Source organism: Echinops telfairi, unplaced genomic scaffold, assembly GCF_000313985.2.
Source record: "Echinops telfairi isolate 266 unplaced genomic scaffold, ASM31398v2 ScPeMD7_23;HRSCAF=83, whole genome shotgun sequence".
NCBI classification, from domain to species: Eukaryota; Metazoa; Chordata; class Mammalia; order Afrosoricida; family Tenrecidae; genus Echinops; species Echinops telfairi.
The window spans coordinates 73182463-73204740 of NW_022103920.1; the positions used below are offsets into that span (position 1 = coordinate 73182463).

Genomic DNA, 22278 nt, shown 5'->3' on the forward strand with positions numbered 1-22278 from the left:
AATAATAATTTATAAATTATCTAGGGCACATGAGGGAGTGGGGAGCGGGGAGGGAGGGGAAAAAATGAGGACCTGATGTCAGGGGCTTAAGTGGAGAGCAAATGTTTGGAGAATGATGAGGGCAATGAATGTACAAATGTGCTTTACACAATTGATGTATGTATGGATTGTGATAAGAGTTGTATGAGCCCCTAATAAAACGATTAAAAAAAAAAAGGTAGCTGCATTCATCATCGCCCGTGTGTGCTGACTCAATTAATGATAAGGCAGAGTTAAAGAACATCTGTTTCACACATGCTCTCATCAAGAGTAAGCTGAGTAGCATTTGTTGGGTACTTGAGATAACTTTCATTTGATTTTATATTTAGGACAAAAGCATAGGCAGTAATCAGATACTATTACTAATTATATTTAATTAAATATCTCTTCACACTTTCAGACTTCTAAATTCACCTTCTTGATGAGGATGGTCAGATTGTGCCAGAAATTCTCTTCTTCAAGCTAATATCATAAGTATCTAATAATGGGTCAATAAGCCTACTGCAGAGTTCAAACAAAATGCAGAAATAAAATGGAAAAATTATTCCAACTATGACCTATTATCCTTTATTTCAAACACATTTGAAATAAAATTAAAACAATACAATAGCTTAACTAATTAAGAAAACATAAAAAGCTATATCTAGGAATCAAAAAATTAAATTAAAATGTATAGATACAATTGTATTTACTTAACATAGTAATGTTCTATTTAGAATTTATATGGAGACTCTCCCTCCAATAAAATTATTCCTCTTTAAAAAGTTTCAATACCACTTTCTAAATTCAGCTTTTAAGAACAAAATTATAGCTTCGTTTAGGATAGAGGAGCATTTCAAGTCAATGCTACCTTTCTGGTAAACACAGAAAATGTTTTCTTTAAATAATAAACACTCATTTGACATAATAAAATATGCTCTCTAACATGAAGCATATTCTTCATAATAGATTAAAGGTAGACTTTTTAAAGTGGGCCATTAGGATTGTGAAACAAAACATTAGTTTTCAAAAAGGCAAAATGAAAAAAATTACTTCATTACATATAAAAGTGATGAAGAAAGAATAAAATCAAGATAATAAACTTCAAAAAGTATATAATTATACACAATAAGTAGTGGTCCAAAAGGTAGAACTAGAAATATATTTCAACAGCATGTAGCTATTAGTTGAGGTACAATTTCTATTTCCTTTCAAGACTGCACATCATCACTCAAAGCTAGCAGGAGTGAGCCGTACTCGAGTAGGGTAAGGTGGAAGACCACAGGACTAGGAGCATCCAGGCAAACCCATGTCAATTGCATTTCCAAGCACCTACATGAGACCAGTGTGGAATGGGGAAGTCAGGGGAGCAGGGCGGCATAGCCAGTGATTGCAAGAGCAAGTGCTAGCATTCAACTTTTACGGGTAGAGTCTCAGGTAAGCAAACAATACAGAAATGAAACTCAGCAAACAAACACAGAAATAGCACATAATATGATGCATCTGTGAAATTATAAGCAGTTCAGTATTTTTAGAGGGTAAATTCCTCAGTGAGGAAATAAGAGAGATTGAAAAAACAAAAACAAAAAGAACCCTCATGGCCCTGCCTCACTGCCCACATGCTGCCTCACAGGGACCCTGCAGGACAGAATAGAACTGCCCCTCTGGGTTTACCAGCCTGTAAATCTATCTTTCTTAGGATGATATATTTGAGCAAGAACAGACCATGGACTGGATTTATAAGCTTTGTCTAGTAAGGGGTAATAATTCTCAGAGTAGTACTAAAAGACAGCCTTTTAGCTTGGTCAAAGCTGAAGGTGCAGAGCAACAGTTCTTTAAGGAAGACCAAACCCACTGCCATCGGTCAATTCCAAATCATAGCAAGCCCACGGGACCGAAGAGAACAGCCTCTCTGAGTGTTTAATGCACGTGGAAGGCCTCATCTTTCTCTCTCAGAGGAAGGTGGTTAAGACTGGTGTTTGCAGTTAGTAGCCCAATGGTAAACCGCATGCATTTGGATATTTCTATCAAAACATAGAGGAATGTCAGAAACTAGAGATAAAAACAAAGGAGCGATCAAATTATATACTTTAGATCATAACACTTGATTATGCAGAAAGCATTAAGTCTGAAGAGGACATAGCTAACACATATTTTAGAGAGCCGTAATAAATAATGTGATAAATAGGCAAATTAGGATTGAAAATCAAAATAGGGGTCATTAACATAATGCCAGCAAGCAAACGCAGTTGCTACTTCTTTTTATAAATAAAATTTTATTGGAACACAATCACATCCATTCTTCATGTATTGTCAGTGGCTGATTTTGTGCTTTATAAGTACAGTTGAGTAGTTGTGGCAAACATTATATGTCATCAAGAGCTAAAAATAGTTACTATCTATCTAATGCTTTACAGGAAAAAAAATTGCCTGATCTAAAGAAATTATCTCATGCAAAGAAAATGGCTTGAGCTATCTTGTGTAAAATGAGAAGTTTTTATTAAGTAAGTTTTAAGATCTTTTATTAATCTACATTTCTGTAACTTGGAGAGGGCAAGTATTAACATTACTCGTGAAAATTATGTGGTAAAGTCAAATGAGCACTAAGCTTACTCTTGAACTAACTATAATAGCATCTAAGATTGCTCTAAGGATTAGATGGGATCATTTATTTTTTTAAAAAAGAAAAGAATGGTGACTCATTCCTTCAAGCATTCAACAAGTGTCTGTTGTTAGGAACGTTAGCATAATTATACTAATATTATGCATTAGCTGGCCGGGGGATTTCTGAGAATTATAAACAGAGGGAGTGCTATCTATGGCAAAGGGAAAAGAGTAAAACCAGCAGCTGAACGGAGGCACAAAACCACAAGTAGATTCTCGTTGTTTAAGTAGAAATCTTAGAACTAAGTCACTAGTTTTTAAGGACAGATTCTAGAAATACACATAATAGAATAACTGCAGAAGACACAGGTGACTTTAACCAATGCTACCATTCCCAAATAAGTGTCTTCTAGTATTGGTGACACTAGGACTATCTTAGCAACACTTACTGTACCCCACCTTAGTGGAAATCAATGAATCAAGAATCCCAGGATTTAAGTATAAGCTTCAAAGTTCCATAAATTAAAAGCTCTGGTGCCTGAAAAATTGAATCATCCTCTACTTTCAAAATCATCCCCCAACCTTGTCACAAGCAATGTTCAAGCTAAAGCATGTTTGGATCCAGAAGCTTTCCTCACTGATCCCATCATCCTCTGTCCTCTAAAAGTTCAGGCTTTCGAGAAAACAGTGAAACGAGTTTACTTCTAGATGGCTATAGGTTCTTATCCTAAGGGAACAACGCATAGGTCTGTCAATATTTGTTTACCATCTTCTTGTCTGGTAATGATGCAGCCCATGGCAAAGATGTTATACCAACACCCCTCCTGGCCCACCTCCCCGTATATTAAGTGTTACTACCGAAAAATATGAACCATAAAACTGACACCACATAAGGCTTGGAAAAGGCACCATAATGTGAAGGACACAGTTTTGTTTTGTTTTTCAGTTGGCCTATGCCTGAAATTTTATTAACATTCAAATACTAAAGAGGCTTCCGAGAAGAGCAACTTGGATTTTCAAGTAGGTTTGTGGCCCTCTGTACACACGGATGCACACAGGGAGCGCAAACAAATAACTTCTCCATACGAGAAAAACTGTCTCATTCTACTCTGCCATACTAGCCTTTGCCAGAACCTAACCTTTCGAAACAAGCAAACAAACAAAAATCCTCCTCTTACGTTATCTCATTACCATTCACCTAATTTCATGATATAAAAGTTGAGATTGTAATTCCTTCTCTCACTTAATCAAGCATCAATTCTTAGGCCTTCTACCTCTTAAATATGGCCTGACTCCAGCCATTTATTCTAATTCACATGAAAAAGACCCTATTTCTAGCCCCCCACATGGAATACCAAACCAGCCTCTAAACTAAAATGAATGCATGGAGAAATCCCTGCTCACTATAATCTGCTTTCCGTGCTGAAGATAGCACAACATGCAAGATACAAACTTCGCATCCACCTCTATGGAGCAGTGCTATACTAGAGAGTTCTAACCAGGACCTGCCTGGACCTCAGACCTACATAGCCCCAGCCCAAACCCTCCCCAAAGCGCAGCTTTTCTGTTTCAGAGACATTTGCTTTTCTCTGTTCTCCGATTCTATGTGACACTCTGTGTACACAGAGATGCTCTTCCTTCTACTTATCCCAGGGCTGGACCAGGCCGTTTTTCAAATATTAACTGTCCCCCACTCTCTTATGGACATTTCTCCAGATCTTCCTGGTCGAGCTAAATTGGCCCTTTCTTACACAGACCTTGAAAAAGTGCTTGCCCTGAGTGAATAAGGGAAGACCTAAAAGGGAAAGCAAACAGACCCCAGAACTCCCTGCCAGGCAATCATTTCCCAAGTCAACATGGCCACAGAAATAACTTCATATGCAGAGGAATCCACATTTTGGACAAGATAAACAAATGCAATTACTTTTTTGTTTAAAGGATTCAGATAAAATAATATATGTTATATATTCCTTATATATTACACCTCACTTGTCTAAGGTAAAATGCAGTCTGAAAAATAGAGATTACACTCTAATATAAATTACATGCATGTCACAGTACCCATCACATAGTTATTGAATAAATGTTATATGAATCCCTATATACTCGGGTATAAAGCCGAGTTTTTCAGCACATTTTTTATGCAGTTGTTGTGGTAAAACTAGGTGCCTTGGCTGATATTCGGGTCGACTTATACTCGAGTCTATACAGTAAATGTTATACAAATCTGTCATTAATGTAGTAAAGAGAAGAGGACAGAACATGAAAAAACACTGACTACATAGTACTTTAAATAAGTTTAAAATGAATTATGTGAAGAAACATTGGCTGAAGCTTTGATCATTAAGGAGACAAGTACAGAATGGAGGGTCTTGACAAGATATAAAAGGCATATTCCTTGAGAATAAAAAAATCAAACTTGCAATTGCTGGTATATAGAGACATCAAATAAGAATGAAATGCAACAAGAAAAGATCCAGATTTAACTAATCTAATAGAATCTTGTCTATGGAAAGAGGATGGTAAATAAGGAAAAAGGTTAAGGTATAACATAAAAAGTATGTAAAACAATGAGTTCTGTGATATAAAAGTATAGAAAGGTCCCTGCCCAAAGTGTAAAACAGGAAAACAAACGCCCAAAATGGTTCACAATCAGCATGACTCTAATAATTGGAACCAAAGCATATTATTACCTACTATCTAAAAGTGAAATAAAGAAAGAGTGCATCTTACACAAAAAAGCAAAAATACCACACAGCATTTTCGAGTATAGGAAATACATTTAGAAATAAATGCTGCATAAACACCATTGAGGTCATCCCATTCTACTTACAGAAAAAGAAGATAGAGACTTGCAATGACTAGGCCAGGGTAATTTGAACCACTGTGATGTCTACCCGATTCACAGTGGAATGAGGCAGAGTAGAATTGTCCCACAGGGTTTCCGAGGCTGTAAATCTTTTTGGGAGCAGACTACTTCAGCTTTCTCTCTGAGTGGTTGGTGAGTTGAACTGCCAATCTTTCCATTACAGAATCAACACTTTATCAAGTACCAACAGGGCTTCATTGGCCAGGTAAATAGACACTTTGAATCTTACGACCTGAACCCGGATTCCTAGGAGCCTGATGCCACAGGCACTGAGCACAATCTGGGACCTGCTCTTCTAGTGAAGCCAGTCTAGGAAGCACTCCGAGGTAGTTGTACTCTGTTACATGGAGTGGCAGTCGGCGGAAATCCACTCAATGGCCAGGAACAGCAATACACCCAGGCTCCAGGTGCAGCGTTCACGCCCCATCACAGTTAAATACAGTTTACCTTCAAACTTCTCTCCATAAAACCTTTTCTAAATGTTACAAACAAAAGCATATTTGTAAAATCATATTTAGATTTTATCATTAATTGCATATGACTCAATATTTAATTTAAAAATAATACATTAAACTCCATTAAAATCTTTATAAAGAAATAGTAGAAGAGAATTAAGGTAAAGTTCCTTTTCATTTGAAAGAGGATTCGGAAACACAAACCAGTCCACTGAGAAAAATTTCCAAGCACTTAAAAAAAAGAAACCTGAAGAGCAAAATTTCTTTCATTCTCTTATCTAAGCCTACCATGAATATAAACTGCCTAATAAACAAACCAGCTTTATTTACGGTGTCTCCTAGGTATTTCACAGCTAACTTAAGTAGAATTACTTACTAGGATAGTGCTGGTGAATCAACCCCCCATGCAATCATTCTTCTCCTCGGACCAAATTGAACAAAATACTTAAAATATGACAATAAATAGCAACTCTAATACATTTATAATTTTAAAACTTTGTTCATAAAACTTTGAAAAAGTTCTTTGATATTCATCCATTTGCATATTCTATGCGATGGCATTTTATCTGGTAATAAATAACTTTTATTCATGAATACCTGGAAGGTGTGTCCTGTAAGAATCATTTTTTACATACCATTACATCTATATCCAGCTCAATTAACTTTAGGGAGTTTATATATTCCACAACTATTCATATAATCCCATTAACCATTTTGCCATAAGCAAGGATTTCTTAAACCTTAAAATAACATAGGAAGTCTTTCAATTCAACACCTATTTCAAGAATGATTTCATCATGACTCATTTTTGTGCAAGAAATGAATCCTTTTAAGACCACAACTGCAAGAGAGCTATAAAGGTATTTTTAACCAGTATTTATTTAGATTTTAGTATTGACTTCAGCAGGAAATATCTGAGATTTATTAGATGAGTAAAACTCAGATTAACATATATATATATATAAAACACATGTATATTATGTATGCAGGTAGTATTTCTGCAACAAAGGTGTGTATTCTATATAAAAGTATCTGTTATTTTAAGGAAAGAGGTATGCCTGACCCAAGCCATGAGATTTTCCATCGCCTCCATATGCATGTGGAAGTTGGGCACTGAATAGGAAGACCAAAGGAGAATTGATGCATTCAAATTATGGTGCTGATTAAGAATATGGAAAGTACCTTGAACTGCCAAAAGAACAAATAAATCTGTCTTGAAAACAGTACAACCAGAATGCGCCTTAGAAGCAAGGATGGAGAGATGTTACCTCCTGTATTTTGATGTCTTGTCAGGGGAAAGTCTCCCAGGAGGACATGCTACTTGGTAGAGGGAGGGTTAGCGAAAAGAAGGCCCTGGACCAGATGGATTGACACAGAGGCTGCAACAGCGGACTCACACACAGAACACTTGTGAGATGGCCCAAGACTGGATGTTTGTTCTGTTATAAAGTGTCCCTACGGGCACCTAGCAGAATCGGTGAAGACATGCCCACAATTCAAAATGTTAAAAGAGTTACCATTTTCTGGAGGAAAAAAATGAAAACTCTGAGGCTATAATAGTAATAAAGCAGAGATTTGAGTCAGACAAGAATTTGGAGCTCCTTGTTACATCATCCGATGGCTAGCAAACACACACCATGGCCATTTGACTAGAAGGGCAAATATACTAGAGAACTGACATACAGATTATTAAAAGTAAGCATTATATGAAGAAGCAAAACAGCCAGCTTTCTTTTGTTTGTTTTAGAAAAAAATGTATGCCTTGAAACACATTTTCTTAGTGTAGTAGTTTTAGAGTCAACAGGAGAAAAGGCATACAATAAACAGATGACGACAAACTGTGTGTGTCTTAGATCTAAGAGGAAAATTAACAGGACCACACATAGTTATTACATCAATTCCAAAAAGCCTTATCCCAGGTGAGGCTAAAGTAAGAAGTCATTACAAAGGAAGTGTAGACTTCTTTTAAATCTACACTTTTCTAATTGTCATTTGTTCTCTATTAGGATGCACTAATACATACATGGAAGTGTATATATGTGTGCAGTTTAATCATTTCCATATTACTCAACATTCATGAAAACTTAAAAGTAACAAGTATATGAGATACACACTGCACATTAGATTGACTTGGTTCCTAACTCTGTCATGGTTAATTCTGGAATATTCTGGAAGCAACACACATCTCTGTGACACTTTCCACAGATGTGAAAGTGTCAAGTGTCAATGGATGGTGCCCATCTATTTTTTTTTCATTTGCTGACATGTTTAAATACTAAACATTCTTAAGTATTTTAAAGATCGCATATTCTGGTCTGTTAAGTCATTAAACTACTTCCTAGTAACGAAAACTAAATTAGGCACTTTGAAAGTTTCTCTATGTTTCATAGAACATGAAAATTCCATTTGGTAATTTATGTTTTTTTGCTGAATTCATAAGAAGATTCATATCATTAATAAAGCACCTGTAAGATGACTGTCTCCACCAGCAGAGGGAAATGGAGCGCTCAGATAATTATCCAGATGATGATTGTTATCAGGTGCCATTAAGTGGGTTCCACCCCACAGTGACCTTCTGCAAAACAAGATGCAGTGCTGCCTGGCCCTGCGCCTGTCAGAACAAGCATCTTTGGTTTGAAACCAGTTTTGCAGCCACTGCTTCAATTCATTTTATTGACAGTCTTCCTAATTTTTGCTGAGCCTCTACTTTACCAAGCTTTATATACTCTCCAAGGCTTAGACAGACTCTCCGTATAACATGCCCAAGGTAAATTAGATGAAGTCTCACCAGTTTTACTTCTAAGGAACATTCTGGCTGTATTTCTTCCAGGACAGATTTGTTTGTTCTTCAGACAATCCATGATATATTCAATTTTTCTTCACCAACCACAGTTGTGTGGGAATAAATAAGGATGAACAACTTAAGAGGGGGTACCCCCAAAAAAATTAAAACGGGAAAAAAGCTCCACTGGGCGGAGCTTTCGTATATACATTTTCCCCGCTAGACAAGCATCAAGCAACTCACTCTGAGTTAGGGCACCCAGATGGGTTGCCTGAAAGTTTCTCTCTGGTCACAGTGAATGTTTTCATGAAAGCAGTTTTCACCGGAACCTCACTTTTTGTGATGGCCAATTTAAGAGAACAGCATGTAGCTGTGATATTATGCTTCCTGCTTGGGAAAAGTGCCACAGAAACTGTTGGGATGTTAAACACGGCTTACAAGGACAGCGCAATGGAAAAAATTCAAGGTGAAATGTCCACTGATGACAAACCACATTCTGGTTGTCTGTCAATGTCTCTAATGGGGGAAAATGTTTATTCATAAGGTATTTGGAGTTCATTCCACCAGGTGAATCAACTGTTAATCAAGCTTTCTATTTGGCGGTTCTGAAAAGATTGCATAACAATGTGTGACAAAAAGGTCTGATTTGTGGCAGGCAGGGGGACTGGTTTTGCCACCACGGACAGTGCACTTGCTCACAAAGCCATCTCTGTGCTCCAGTTTTGGGCAAGAAACAAAATTCCTCTCTTGCCTCACACGTCTGACTCACCTGACCTCACTCCCCATGACTTCTTTTTCTTTCCATGAATGAAGAAGGACACGAAAGGACAGAAATTAGATGTGAAGAAGAAAAAAAAATCAAGGGAGGTGCTGTCATCTATCCAAACAGATGATTTTGAAAAATGTTTCCAAGAATGGAATCTCAGATTTGACACATGTATTAAGTGCAATGGAGAGTATTTTGAAGGGGATAAGATTGTTTTGTGGGGAAAAAAATTAAATACATAGCTTTGAAAAAAATTCCAGGATTTGGGGGAGGTACCCCCTTGTATAAGAGGCAAATGAAAACATCAAAACTTGAGTCAGGTGTACTTAAGTTCCCAAAGGTCGGACATCTTTGCTTTGGGACACTTTAAAGAAGTCTTTTGCTACAGACTTGGCCAGTGCACTATGTCCTTTGACTGTGTCCCTGCTCTTTCTGTGGGTGCTGATTATAGATTGAAATAAATGAACTCCTTGAAAACTTCAATATTTTCTTTCTCATGATGCTGTACTTCACTCCTGTCAAGAGGAAGCTTGTTTTATGTAGTGCTATCATTTCTACTGAACGCTGTAGCCTTTGATCTTCCTAAGTAACGGCTTCAAGTCTTCACCAGTTTGATCGTGCTACTCTGTGTCATATCTCAGGTGGTTAGTAGTCTTAATGCTCCAGTCTTCATATAGCTCAGCTTCTCATCTGATTTCTTAGCGGACAAATCAAATAGGTATTTTTAAAGGATACAATCCTGATACACCTTTCCTGATTTTAAACCATGTAGTGTCCTCCTTTTGCTTTGAATGACCGTCTCTTCATCTATATACTCATTAGGTTCTGTGTGAGCAAAATTCAGTGTTCTGGAATTCCAATGGTCTGCAAAACTACGTATAATTTATTGTGATCTACACAGTCGAATGCTTTGCATAGTCAGTAAACCATACATAAGCATCTTTCTGGCATTCTCTACTTTCAGTCAAGTTCTATCTGACTTCAGCAATATTAACCCTTGCTCCATGTCCTCTGCTGAAACCAGCTTGAAATTCTGCCAGTCCCTGTTGATATACTTCTACAACTGTTTTTTCATGATCTGCAACACTCTTTTGCTTGCAGGTGATATTAATGGTATAGTTTGTTATTTTCTGTTTCCATTAGATCACCTTTCTTTGAAGGAGCACATATATGGGTATCTTCCAGTCCATTTGCCAGGTAGTCCGTTGTGTTTGAAGTATCTTTGTACACAGTGAGCACTCCCAGTGTGCATTCATTTGTTGAGGCATCTCACTTAGCATTGTGTCAATTCCTCCAGGACCATCTGTGCTTGATCACACATTACCTCCTGAAATGTTCAAATGTCACCCAACTCATGTGGACATAGTGACTCCATATAGCTCTTCCATCCTCTTTTGATGCTTCCTAAATTGTTGAGTATTTTGCCCATGTAATCCTTCAGTATTAACCTCAAGGCTTGAAATTTATTTTTCTTCATTTCGTTCAGATTGGGAATGTCAGGTCTTTGTACATTTCATTAGGATATTTCGCTTTGTCTTCTAAAGCCATCCTTTGTCCAAGTCTTTTACATAATTTTTTCCATTTGCTCTAGCAACTTTACATTCAAAAGAAAGTTTCATAGTGTCTTCTGCCATACGTTTTGGTCTTTCATGATTTTTAATGGCTTTTGCTTTCTTCATGTGTGATAGCCTGATATTATCACATAGTTCTCCTGATCTTCAGCTATTAGTGTGCAGTGCATCACATCTATTCCTGAAATGGCCTCTAGATTCAAGTTGTACTTGTTGTAGACTTCAAGTTCAACACAAACCTGAGTATGAGCACCTGTATATGATGGTTTGGTTCGCAGTTAGCCATTGGTCTTGCTCTGACGGCTATTAACATCTGCACCATCTCTCTCCACAAATATTGTCAATTTGATCACTGTGTAGTCCATCTGGTGAGGCCCACACCCATAGTCACGCTTTGTAATGTTGGAAAAAGGTATGGCCAATGTACAAATCATTGGTGTTCGTAAATTCTCTCAAGTGATTTCTAGCATTGCTCTTATTACCAAGGCTATATTTTCCATTTCCTGATCTTTCTTTTTGTTTTCAACCTTTGAATTTCAATCACCAATTAGTAATTATCAGTGGATCTTGACTGCATGTTTGATCGAGTTTAGGATGCAGAAGTTGGTGAAAGTGTTTCAAATTTCTTCATCTTTGGCATTAGTAGTTCATGCATAAATTTGAAAAAGAATTTATTAATTGGCCATCCTATAGTTGTATTGATACGATTCAGATTTTAATGTATATCTCAAAATATTATTTTTGACGATCCAAATAATAACAACAAAAGTCTGTTGTGGGCAATGATAAAATATATAATCAAACAAAAATTAAGTTTGATCACATACATTTAGAATTTCTACTTCTATGTATTATAAATTTCTTAAAACTGATAACCATTTATCTAAGGCCTGTTATATTCACCAGTTATGCTCATTAGAAAAAAATACACTTGTAATAATAGCATTCTACTGATATCTTTATATCAAAGAATGCTTCATGGAAACCTTTCCAGAGCCAAATGAATTAGCATCTGCTTACTTTGGGGGGCTTAGAAATGTGACTTATGGGTTTTATACTTGGTTTCACATGGTTTTTAAAATTATTTCCACACAATTATTGATTTGAAAGGAGTCCTGGTGTTGTACTTGGTTACATGTTGGGCTACCAACTATAAGGTCAGCAGTTCAAAACCACCAGCCAGCTCTGAAGAAGAAAACTGAAGCTTTGTACTCCTGTAAAGCGTGATACTCTCAGAAACCCACAGGGTGAGTTCTACTCTGCCCTACAGGCTTGCTGTGAAGTTGTGAGAGACTCAATAGTAGTGAGGGGTGTTTTGGTTTGGTTTGGTTTGGTTTGGTTTGGTTTGGTTTGGTTTGGTTTGGTTTGGTTTGGTTTGGTTTAAGTTATTATTATAGAATTTAAGAATCCCAAAGCCTGTGTCAAATTTTCAGTAACAAGAAATACATTGGAAAGATTGCTACTCTTTAGACAATTTTCAGAGAAACTGATATCAGAATCAAAAGGATTAAGCTTACTCTAAAATATTCATATTGTATGACAACCCAAATTATATGTTCTTACCTTTCCATCTAAGAAACTAACATTCTTTACTGCAGTGTTTCTAGTGATTTTCTTCACTCTAAAAATAAAAATTCTACTATAGTGTAGTGACATTTTCCTACTAAGTTTAATATCAACCTTAATATCACCACATTAAATATTTATATTCAATGAGAAAATAACAGGTATACCAATATTCAAAGTAGAGTGATAATCTTCCAATTTAAAATAAACATTTTCCTGTGTACATATAGTAGTTAAAGTAGTTTGGGATGTTGCTTCTACACTATCTAGAGGATTTTACATCTTTTCCTTTATTTTCATATAGAACACAGATAGATAACAATTCTCGCAAATTTTCTTAAAACTATGAAATTGAATTTAAGAGTAGCCAACAGAAAATTATATTTCAACAGTTATGAAGTACATAAAAAGGCCTACATTTGAGATCCAATGTTGGCAAGAAAAAAACCTAAATAATTAAAAAAAAATAGTTGGACATGTGTGTGCTTTTTGTGGGGTAAGGGAGAAAGAAAATGACCCCCAAAAATCAAAGATGACATAGATTCTAGCCTGGGGGACTGCCATAACCGTGCCACCATAAGAGATGAAGTCAGTTCACAAGGAATGTGCTTTCAGAACAAATTTCATCTGCTAAGTTTAAGAAAATGATGACGTGCACAAACAGAAGTTCCTAAAAAGGTGTTGAAAACTGCAAGGCATGGTATTAGGGCAGAGGAAATGAACTGTGAATCATCTCATCCTCAAAGGAAAAAGAGTGGTTTTAGTAAAATAAGCTCACATTACCTGTAAGCCAATTGGCAGCACTGTGCTATACAATTTCCATCCATTTACGTTCATCCTTACAACAGCTCCACAGAGTAGGGTCATCAGCCTTGTTTAGAAAAATGAGATCACCACATCTCTCAGAAGAAAAGTAATTTGGCCAACTAATCACAGAATTCTGATTTCAAGACCCGTATTCTTGTCATTACACTGCACAAATTTGCGGGAATAGTGCCTGGCAAACACATATAAACGAGATGTCCAAGCCAGTCAAGGTGGAGAAAGGTGTCAAGGACTACCCTAGAATTTTCATCTTCCCTCTCTCCTACAGAGACCAGGAGCCTTCTCAGGATCAGGGGCATTCCATGATGTTCCTAACAGTTCCAATTCAATTCTAACTCGGTGAGAATTTGTCAGCGTGGGCTTTAGGGTACCGTTACTAGCTAGGGGCATAGGGTAAAGTACATTGAACCAGTGTTATAATTAAACCTTGCCCCGTTGCTCAGGCATTTTTACTTGCACTGCTCAGATCAGGGTTTACTTCTTCGTTTACATTACAATTTATCTTTCTGTATCAATTGCTTTACCTAAGAAGAAGCCAATTCCTATACTGTGGAATAACTAAAACTTGACAATTACTATTGAGAATTTAATATTCTGAAACATTTCCTACAGCAGAATTCTATCAAATAATACACAATCTTCTCCTCAGCTCGTTTGGTGGGCAAGGCCTCTGATTTTAGTCATTTTGGACTTTGCTTTCTTTCAGATATTCTTCTTCAACATACAGTTTGAAAAGCCAATTAAGTAAAATTTTCACTAAACCTACTTTTAACCTTTCACAGAAAATATTTCTCTAAAATTTTCTCTAGCAATTTTCTTTCATCTGTTGCTTGTTCTCCTTTGCTGTCCATGAACAGCGAAGATGAATAAAAAACAACCCCAGGTTGTTTCCTTCCATACACTTTTTTAACATTTCTGCTGTGCTGGCAGATGCTAAATAAAACTCTTCACATCATCCACACAATAACACAATTTGTGATTTCAGTAAAGGAACAATTAGTGAAATTGGTTGTTAGGTTGGATTAAATGGTTATCCAGGAAAGCACAAGATTGCAGTCATGTGGACAAGCAGTCATTGCAAAGGAGTAGCCTCATAAATACACAAGAAATGATTTTATGGTTTTGGGACATGTCTTCAATTTGACTTAATATTCTTAAATACAAACATGAGAGAAAATGAAGGAAGATAGACAGATAGATGATAGATAGATATAGATATAGATGATATAGATATAGATAGATAAATCTGCATTCATTCTCTTACCGAAATAACAACAAGGGGATAAAAAATGGAAAGATGACTATCTTCAAGTAACTTCAACAACTTCTGAGTTTCATGAAAATCAGAGTTCATAACCTGAATGGCAAAGAAGAAAGGAAGAGTTCATAATGAATGTAAAACTGAAGCTGCAAAATGCAAACATTTTTGCATAAAAACAAAGATTTACTGACATTTAATTGTTAATTATTTAAACTATTATAAAGGGCATCCATGTAGTTATGTACATTAAAATTTGAAGTACTTATTAATTAAAACCATGCCAAATAATCAGCTTTACACCAGGTATATAACACAAAATTTAAAATATAATCAAAAGAAACATCAGATTCTCATTATGAAAATTAGCTTATTAAAAGTAATATTTCACTATTTAACAAGATAATATATAAATTTTCCAAATATATATTGAATAACAAAAGTGAGCTGTCAAATCTTTTATTCTTATTTTGAAGCATCAAGAAATATTTAGTTCTCTTCTACGTTACAGCAATAGAGACCTTCAAGTGTTTTCATTTACTTATGTTTACTACTTACATTGACGCAAACAAAACTGCAGCAGCGCTCTAAGGTGACGCGGGGAAGATCTCCGGCAGCAGGACCCAGTGCCTTAGATGTGACATCTGCATGCTAAAGGGGAGAAAAGAACAGAGGATCAACTTATAAACTGGATCTTCAAACAAGAGCATAATCAGAATATAAACAGCTTCATTATGAAACGTAATTGCTGTAGGAGAGGCACAGAGAGATGAGGGGCCATATATAAAAACAAATTAGTTTCATTCACAATAGCCAAAAGGTGGAAACAACCTACATGTTCATGAACAGAAGAAAGGATAATCAAAATGTGGTCCAGCCATTTAATGGGAAATTACTCAACTAACAGGAGAAATAAAATCTTTACATAAGCTACAATAAAAAATGGAGAGGAAATATATTTAGTGAAATAAGCCAGCCACAAAAGGATATATTGGGGAATGTCACTTATTTTTAAAAAATGAAAGCAGAAAAGGCAAGTGTAGAAGTTGATTAAATCAACAAAGTTGATTACTTGTTGGCAGGACAGGAAATAGGGTAAGGGTTAATAATGACAGAAATATCACATTGATTAAAAATTGCATACACAACTATGTGAATTGTTCTCAATAAGTTGTATATCTGTAAAAAGCTAAATTTTCAAAAGTTGGTGATGATATAATTACAACAATGAAAAAGTAGGTAGCTACTTAAGCTGCTTAAGTAGATCCAAATACCGTTTGGTTTCTTGGCGAGGAGGGTTAGGGACAGGCCATTTAATTGGCCTAATAACATATTTATTGCTTCTGTTCTGCCTCCAAACTGGATGCGTAGTACCTGTGGCCTTCAACGGACCTTTTAAGTAGCCATCTGTGGCACGACTGGACTCGACTTGCCTGGAGCAGTAGAGGAAGAAGGAGCGCCGGGAGTAAGAGAAGGCCACGGAATTAGTTGGCAATGGCCTCCACGAACAACCAACTCCTTTGCCAGGAGACCAGAAGAAATGGGCTAGCTACTATGACTAGATACTGTGCTCAAATATCCTATAGGAGAATCCTGATCAAAAAGGGGAAAATGCAGAATGAGTTTTCAATTCTCATAGATTCTAAATTTTCTGGAACCAGTAAGGTTGACTAAACTCCTAAAACTATTTTCCTGAGACTCTGGACTTTAAGCCAAAAGTATTACCTGAAGTCTTAAGAACTAAACAATAGTTTGTTCATTTTAAAGTCTATCTTGAGCATGACACTCTTTTTTTATCATTTTATTGGAGACTCATACAATTCTTATCACAACCCATACATACATCCACTGTGTCGAGCACATTTATACATTTGTTGCCATCATCATTCTCAAAACATTTGCTTTCTACTTGAGCCCTCACTATAAGTTCCTCATTTCCCACCCCCTCCCCCTCCCACACTTCCCTCATGAACCCTTGATAATTTATAAATTATTATTTTGTCATGTCTTACACTCTATGACATCTCCCTTCACCCACTTTTCTGCTGTCCATCCTCCAGGGAGGAGGTTATATGTAGATCCTTGTAATCTATTCTCCCTTTAATCCTACCCTCCCTCTGCCCTCCCAGTATGGCCACTCCCACCACTGGTCCTGAAGGGATTATCTGTCCTGGATTCCCTGTGCTTCCAGTTCCTATCTGTACCAGTGTACATCCTCTGGTCGAGCCAGATTTGTAAGGTAGAATTGGGATCATGATAGTGGGGGGGAGGAATCATTTAAGAAGTAGAGGAAAGTTGTATGTTTCATCATAAGCATGCCACTCTTTTGAGAACTATTTAAGTCAAAGAATCTTACTGCCGTAAAGTATAGCTTGGCTCACAGTAACTCTACAGGACAGAGTAGAACTGCTCCTTAGAATGTCAGAGACTGAATGTTTAAGGCAGAGATGGCTCAACATTCTCCTGCAGAGTGACAGGTGGGTTTAAAGCACTGACCTTAAGAACAAAACATATGACATCAAATTAACAACTGTATCACAAGTGATTAGAGTGCAACTTAGGGGAATAGTAAATTTGGTAAAAAAAATAGTAAATAAAAATAGGAAGGACAAAACTCAGATGTTAAGCATAGGAATAGCTGCACAACTGGATGACTGCAGTCAATGTCACCAGTACATGTAGAAAGTATGCAGAGAAAAATGAGTAATTGAGCTTCTGAGAAAAAGACATGTGGACAAGACTACAGATAATGAATATTGATAAGTCAGAGCATAGACAAAAATCATCTGATAGGACAAAATGTAGCGGTGCATGATATTCAGCAACAAGCAAGTGAACTCGTCTATCTATACAAGAATGTATCATAAAGAAGGAGCAGAGGAGAAGAGAACAAATTTCATTAAATCTGAAATAACTGAAAGTAGTGAAAGTAATAAGAAAGTATCACAAGCATATAAATGAAAAAGACTAGAACTGGGGCAACAATAATAAGATAAAGTGTGACATGAGTGATACACTGAAAAAGTAGATTATTACTAAAAAATATTACTAGAGTAGATTTTGAGATAAAAGTACATATATTGCACAAGATTCCCTAATGACATTTTCATTCCATTTAGAATAATATTCTAATTAACTTAGATTTTTAAATTATAACAATGTAAACAAAAATGAAAGATAACAAAATAGAACGACTGCTATAATAGCTCTGTGATAATTCTATTGGATCTCACATTTCAGTAAGTGCTGGCAAATGTATGGCATTATATGTAGTGTGAATTAAAATTCATGCATCGGTGATATAATTTTTGTTCCAAAGGAATAGAAAAGACTGTGCAACTCTAAGGATATTATCTATTGACTTGCTTAATTGTATATAATTTTGGTGAAATTTGAGATGAAGGAAAGCAAAGATTTTGAAGTCTTAGCTTTTCTATACTATTTAGTTGATTAGCAAATATTAAGAATAAAGATTCCTACAGATAGGCTGAATAGTAAGAGTGAAGTGACAGTACTTGTAATGGCTCTTCTTGGAATTGCTATGTAATTCCCATCAAAGGACTGCATGGGATCGTGCAAATTGGGTGTGTGTAGCACTACAGAGGGGATTGGCCAGTTTTTACATTCACCGGGGATATAAGAGTGAGTCATCTCAGAAGAAGAGAAAGAGAATTCCATGATGACTGAGAAAGAAGCACCAATGGAGTGCCTGAAAGACCACTGACTGAAGAGGTGGAGGCAGAAGAGGCACCAGCGGTTGCAGTGCTGAGAACCTGAGAGAGAGCTGAGAAGCAGCGCCAAATCCAGAAAGCACAACAGCCGGCTTCCTGGACCCCGGAAGAAGGAGGCCAATGGACAATGTATTTAAGACGCTGAAGACAGAGACACATCTGCCAGCATGACGGAGAAAAGGTGTGGCAGAGAAAAGAACTGTATCTTTAACATTTTATAACCTGTTATCTTGTCTAATAAACCTCATAATCATGAGGATTGTGTGTAAGTTCTCTGTAACCATTGCAACTTATGATCAAATCCACCAGAGAAGGTGAAATTCGGGAAGTGTGGTTGGTGTCAGAAAGGGGTAAAGAGGATGGAGGGTAGAGGCTCATCTGACTCCTGTTGTGGAAATCAACCTTGGGCTCATGTTGGAGCTGGACTCTCCTTTGCATGGCCAGAGGAGGTCACACTCGCCCCCTCCCCCCACTCCCATGCCATTTTCTTATTCTGTATTCATTTCTTTTTAATATTCCACCATTATTCTTTTAAGGAAAATGTCTTGGCGGAAGACGGGTGTGTTAGGTACTATCAAGCCCATTTCAACTCCGAGCAGGCTTGTACACAACAGTACAAGCCAGCGCCTGGCCCGTGCCATGCTCACACTGTTCTTAGGTTTGAGGTCAGTGTTACTCCCACAGTGTCAACTCATCGGATCGAGGACATGCCTCTTTTTCCCTTCCCTCTCCTTAACCAAACATGAGGGCATTCTTCCACATGAGGAGACAAAGTCTCAACATCCTTGCCTCTAAGTAGCATTCTGGCTGTACTTCTTCCAGGACAGACTTGCTGGTCCTTTGGCGGCCCACGGTGCTTTCAGTATTCTTTGCCAGCACCATCATTCAACTGCATCCATTATTTTGCCATTTTCCTTATTCAATGTCCAAATTTCACATGCAACTGAAAATACCATGGCTTGGGTCGGGCTTGCCGTACTCCTTAAAGTCACATCCTTTTCAGCACTTTAAAGAGGTCTTCTGCACAGATTTACCTAATGCAAACTGGCTTTTGATCTCTTGACTGCTGCTTTCCTGACCATTGATTGTGGATCCAACAAGACAAAACTCCTTGTCATAGTCAACCGTTTCTCCATTTATCATGATGTTACCTATTGGTTCAGTTGTAAGAATTTTGTTCTTTTTGACACTGAGTTGTAATTCATACAGAAGGCTTCAATCTTTGATCTTCATTTGCAATTGCTTCAAAGGCCTCCTCACTGTGATTTGCATATCACAGATTGTTAGTAAATCTTCCTCCAATCCTGACGCCTCCTTCTTTTTCATATAATCCAGCTCCTCTAATTATTTGCTTAGCAGACAGATTGAATGAGTATGGTCAGAGGAAACAACCCGGACCCACACCTTTCCTGACTTTCAGCCATGCATTATTCCCTGGTTCTATTTGAACAGCTGCCTCTTCATCCATGCAGAAGTTCTATGTGAACACAATTAAAAGTTCTCGAATTCCAATTCTCCTCAATGCTATACATAGTTTGTTATGGTCCACAGTGTTAAATGTTTTTGCATGGTCACTAAAATAAAAAAGTAAATCTTTCTGATATTCTCTGCTTTCAGTCAAGATGATCTGATATCACCAATGATATCCCCTGTCCCAGACCATCCTCTGAATCTGGCAGCTCCCTATCAATGCACAGCTGCAACTGCTGTTGGATGATCTTCAACATTTTGCTTGCGTGTGTGATGAATGATATTGTATTAAATTTAAGCATTCTGTTAGGTCATTTTTCTTTGGAATGAGTAAAAATATGGATCTCTTCCATCCAGTTGGCCAAGTAGCTGCCATCCAAATTTTCTGGCACATAGATAAGTGAGTGCTTCCAGTACTCCACCAACTTGTTGAAACATTTAAATTGGCTCTCCATCAAATCCTGGAGCCTTGTTTTTGGCTAATACATTCAGTGCAGTTTGAACTTCTTCCTTCAACACCATTGGATCTTGCTCATATGCAACCTACAGAGATGGTGAAATGGTGACCAGTTTGTTTGGGCACCGTGACTGAATATTCTTCCCATCTTCTTTTGATGTTTCCTGCATCATTCAACATTTTGCCCATAGTCTCTCAATACTACAACTCAAGGCTTGTAGTTTTTCTTGAGTTCCTTCAATTTAAGATATGCTGAACACATTCTTCCTGTTTGACTTACTAACTCTAGGTCTTTGCACATTTCATCATAATATTTTACACTGTCTTCTCTAACTGCCCTTTTGAATTTTCAGTTCAGCTCTTTGATTTCATCCTTTCTTCCAGGTGCCTTAGCTGCTCTACCATTAAGAGCAAGTTTCAGAGTATCTTCTGACACCCACTTTCATTTTTTCACACCTGTCTTTTTAACGGCCTTGGGCTTTCTTCATGAAGAACATTCTGGATATCCTCCCACAGCTTATAAGGTCTCCTAAAAGTAATGTTCTGTGCAGCACATTTGTTCTTGAGATGTTCCTCAAATGGAGATGGGATAGTCAAGGTCATATTAAGGATTTTGTAAACTTTAATTTTTTTTTAAGTTTTAATTTTTTTCAACTTCAACCTGAACTTACATATGAGCAATTGGTGCTCTATTCCACACTCGGTGCCTGGCCTCATGTTAGCTGCTGACACTCAGTTTCTTCAGCATCTCTTCCCACATACGTAGTCAAATCAATTTCTGCATAAGCCATCTAGAGAAGTCCACGTGGACAGTCACTATTGTTGAAAAAGGTATTTGTGATGAACAAAACTTTGCAAACTTCTATCATGAGATCACCAGCGTGGTGCCTACTGTCAAGACCCTATGTTCTAACTACTGTTCCTTACTCTTTGCTTCCAAGTTCTGTATTCCAAGTGCCAATAATTACCAATGCATCTTGATTGCGTGCCTGATCAATTTCCAACTGAAATCATTGGTATGATTCTTTAATTTCATCACCACTAGCTTTGTGGAGTGTGCATACATCTCAATAATAGTTGTTTTCATTGGATTTTCTGGTATTCAGAAAGATATAATCCCATCACAAACAGCAAACCACTTCAAGATCTCGAATTGTCCTTTTAGATGATCAAAGCAGCACGATTGCTCTTCAATCTGTCCTTCCCAACATAGTGAACCATGAGGTCTTCTGATCCTAAATGGCCAGTACTACATCATTTCAGCTCACTAATGCCTTGGGCATCGAACTCTGTGTGTTCCACTTCACTTTTTACTGCTTTCACTTTGCCGACATTCATATTTCATACCTTCCAGCTTCTGATTATTAATTTTGTTTGCAGATGCTTCTTCTCACTTTGAGTCGTACCCCACCAGCAAATGAAGGTCCAAAAGGCTTTACTCCCACAGGGTTGTCTCCATCTAAGGCTTTATGGTCCACTCTACTTTGAGACGGCAGCTATTCCTTAGTCAGGTTTTGAGTGCCTTCTGACCTAAGGGCTCATCTTCTGTCACCATCTCTTATAATGATCTGCTTGTATCCATTGGGCATTCCGTAAATGACAATGTTTCAATGCTGTCCATAAGGTTTTCAGTAGCTATTTCCTCTTAAGGGAGCACCTTATTCCCTAGTGCTCTGTCTTTATTCTGGAAGCTCTGCTGAAGCCTGTTCACTTTGGTGACTTTGCTGGTATTGAAAATATCAGTGACATTGCTTCCAGATCACAGCAACACACAAGCGACCAGACACATGGTGGATAAAAGTAAATTGCTCCTTAAAATCAAAGTCGAAAGTTAAAATAAATTAAGAATTGATACAAAGCGATAGAGGGAAAACAGAGGGAAAGGGAATTTCAGATGTAAATAATG

At 37.2% G+C, this 22278-nt stretch overlaps 1 protein-coding gene across 1 annotated transcript in view; it reads right to left on the reverse strand.

Annotated features, from left to right (window-relative positions):
• Nucleotides 1-22278, reverse strand: part of CRPPA (CDP-L-ribitol pyrophosphorylase A) — a gene marked incomplete at its 5' end in the record, with an annotated part of 317407 nt that overhangs the window by 160768 nt on the left and 134361 nt on the right. The window contains 2 exons of the mRNA XM_004702702.2: nt 14721-14813; nt 15273-15365. Of these exons, the coding sequence (XP_004702759.1) occupies nt 14721-14813; nt 15273-15365 (186 nt within the window). The remainder of the gene's footprint in view (nt 1-14720; nt 14814-15272; nt 15366-22278) is intronic.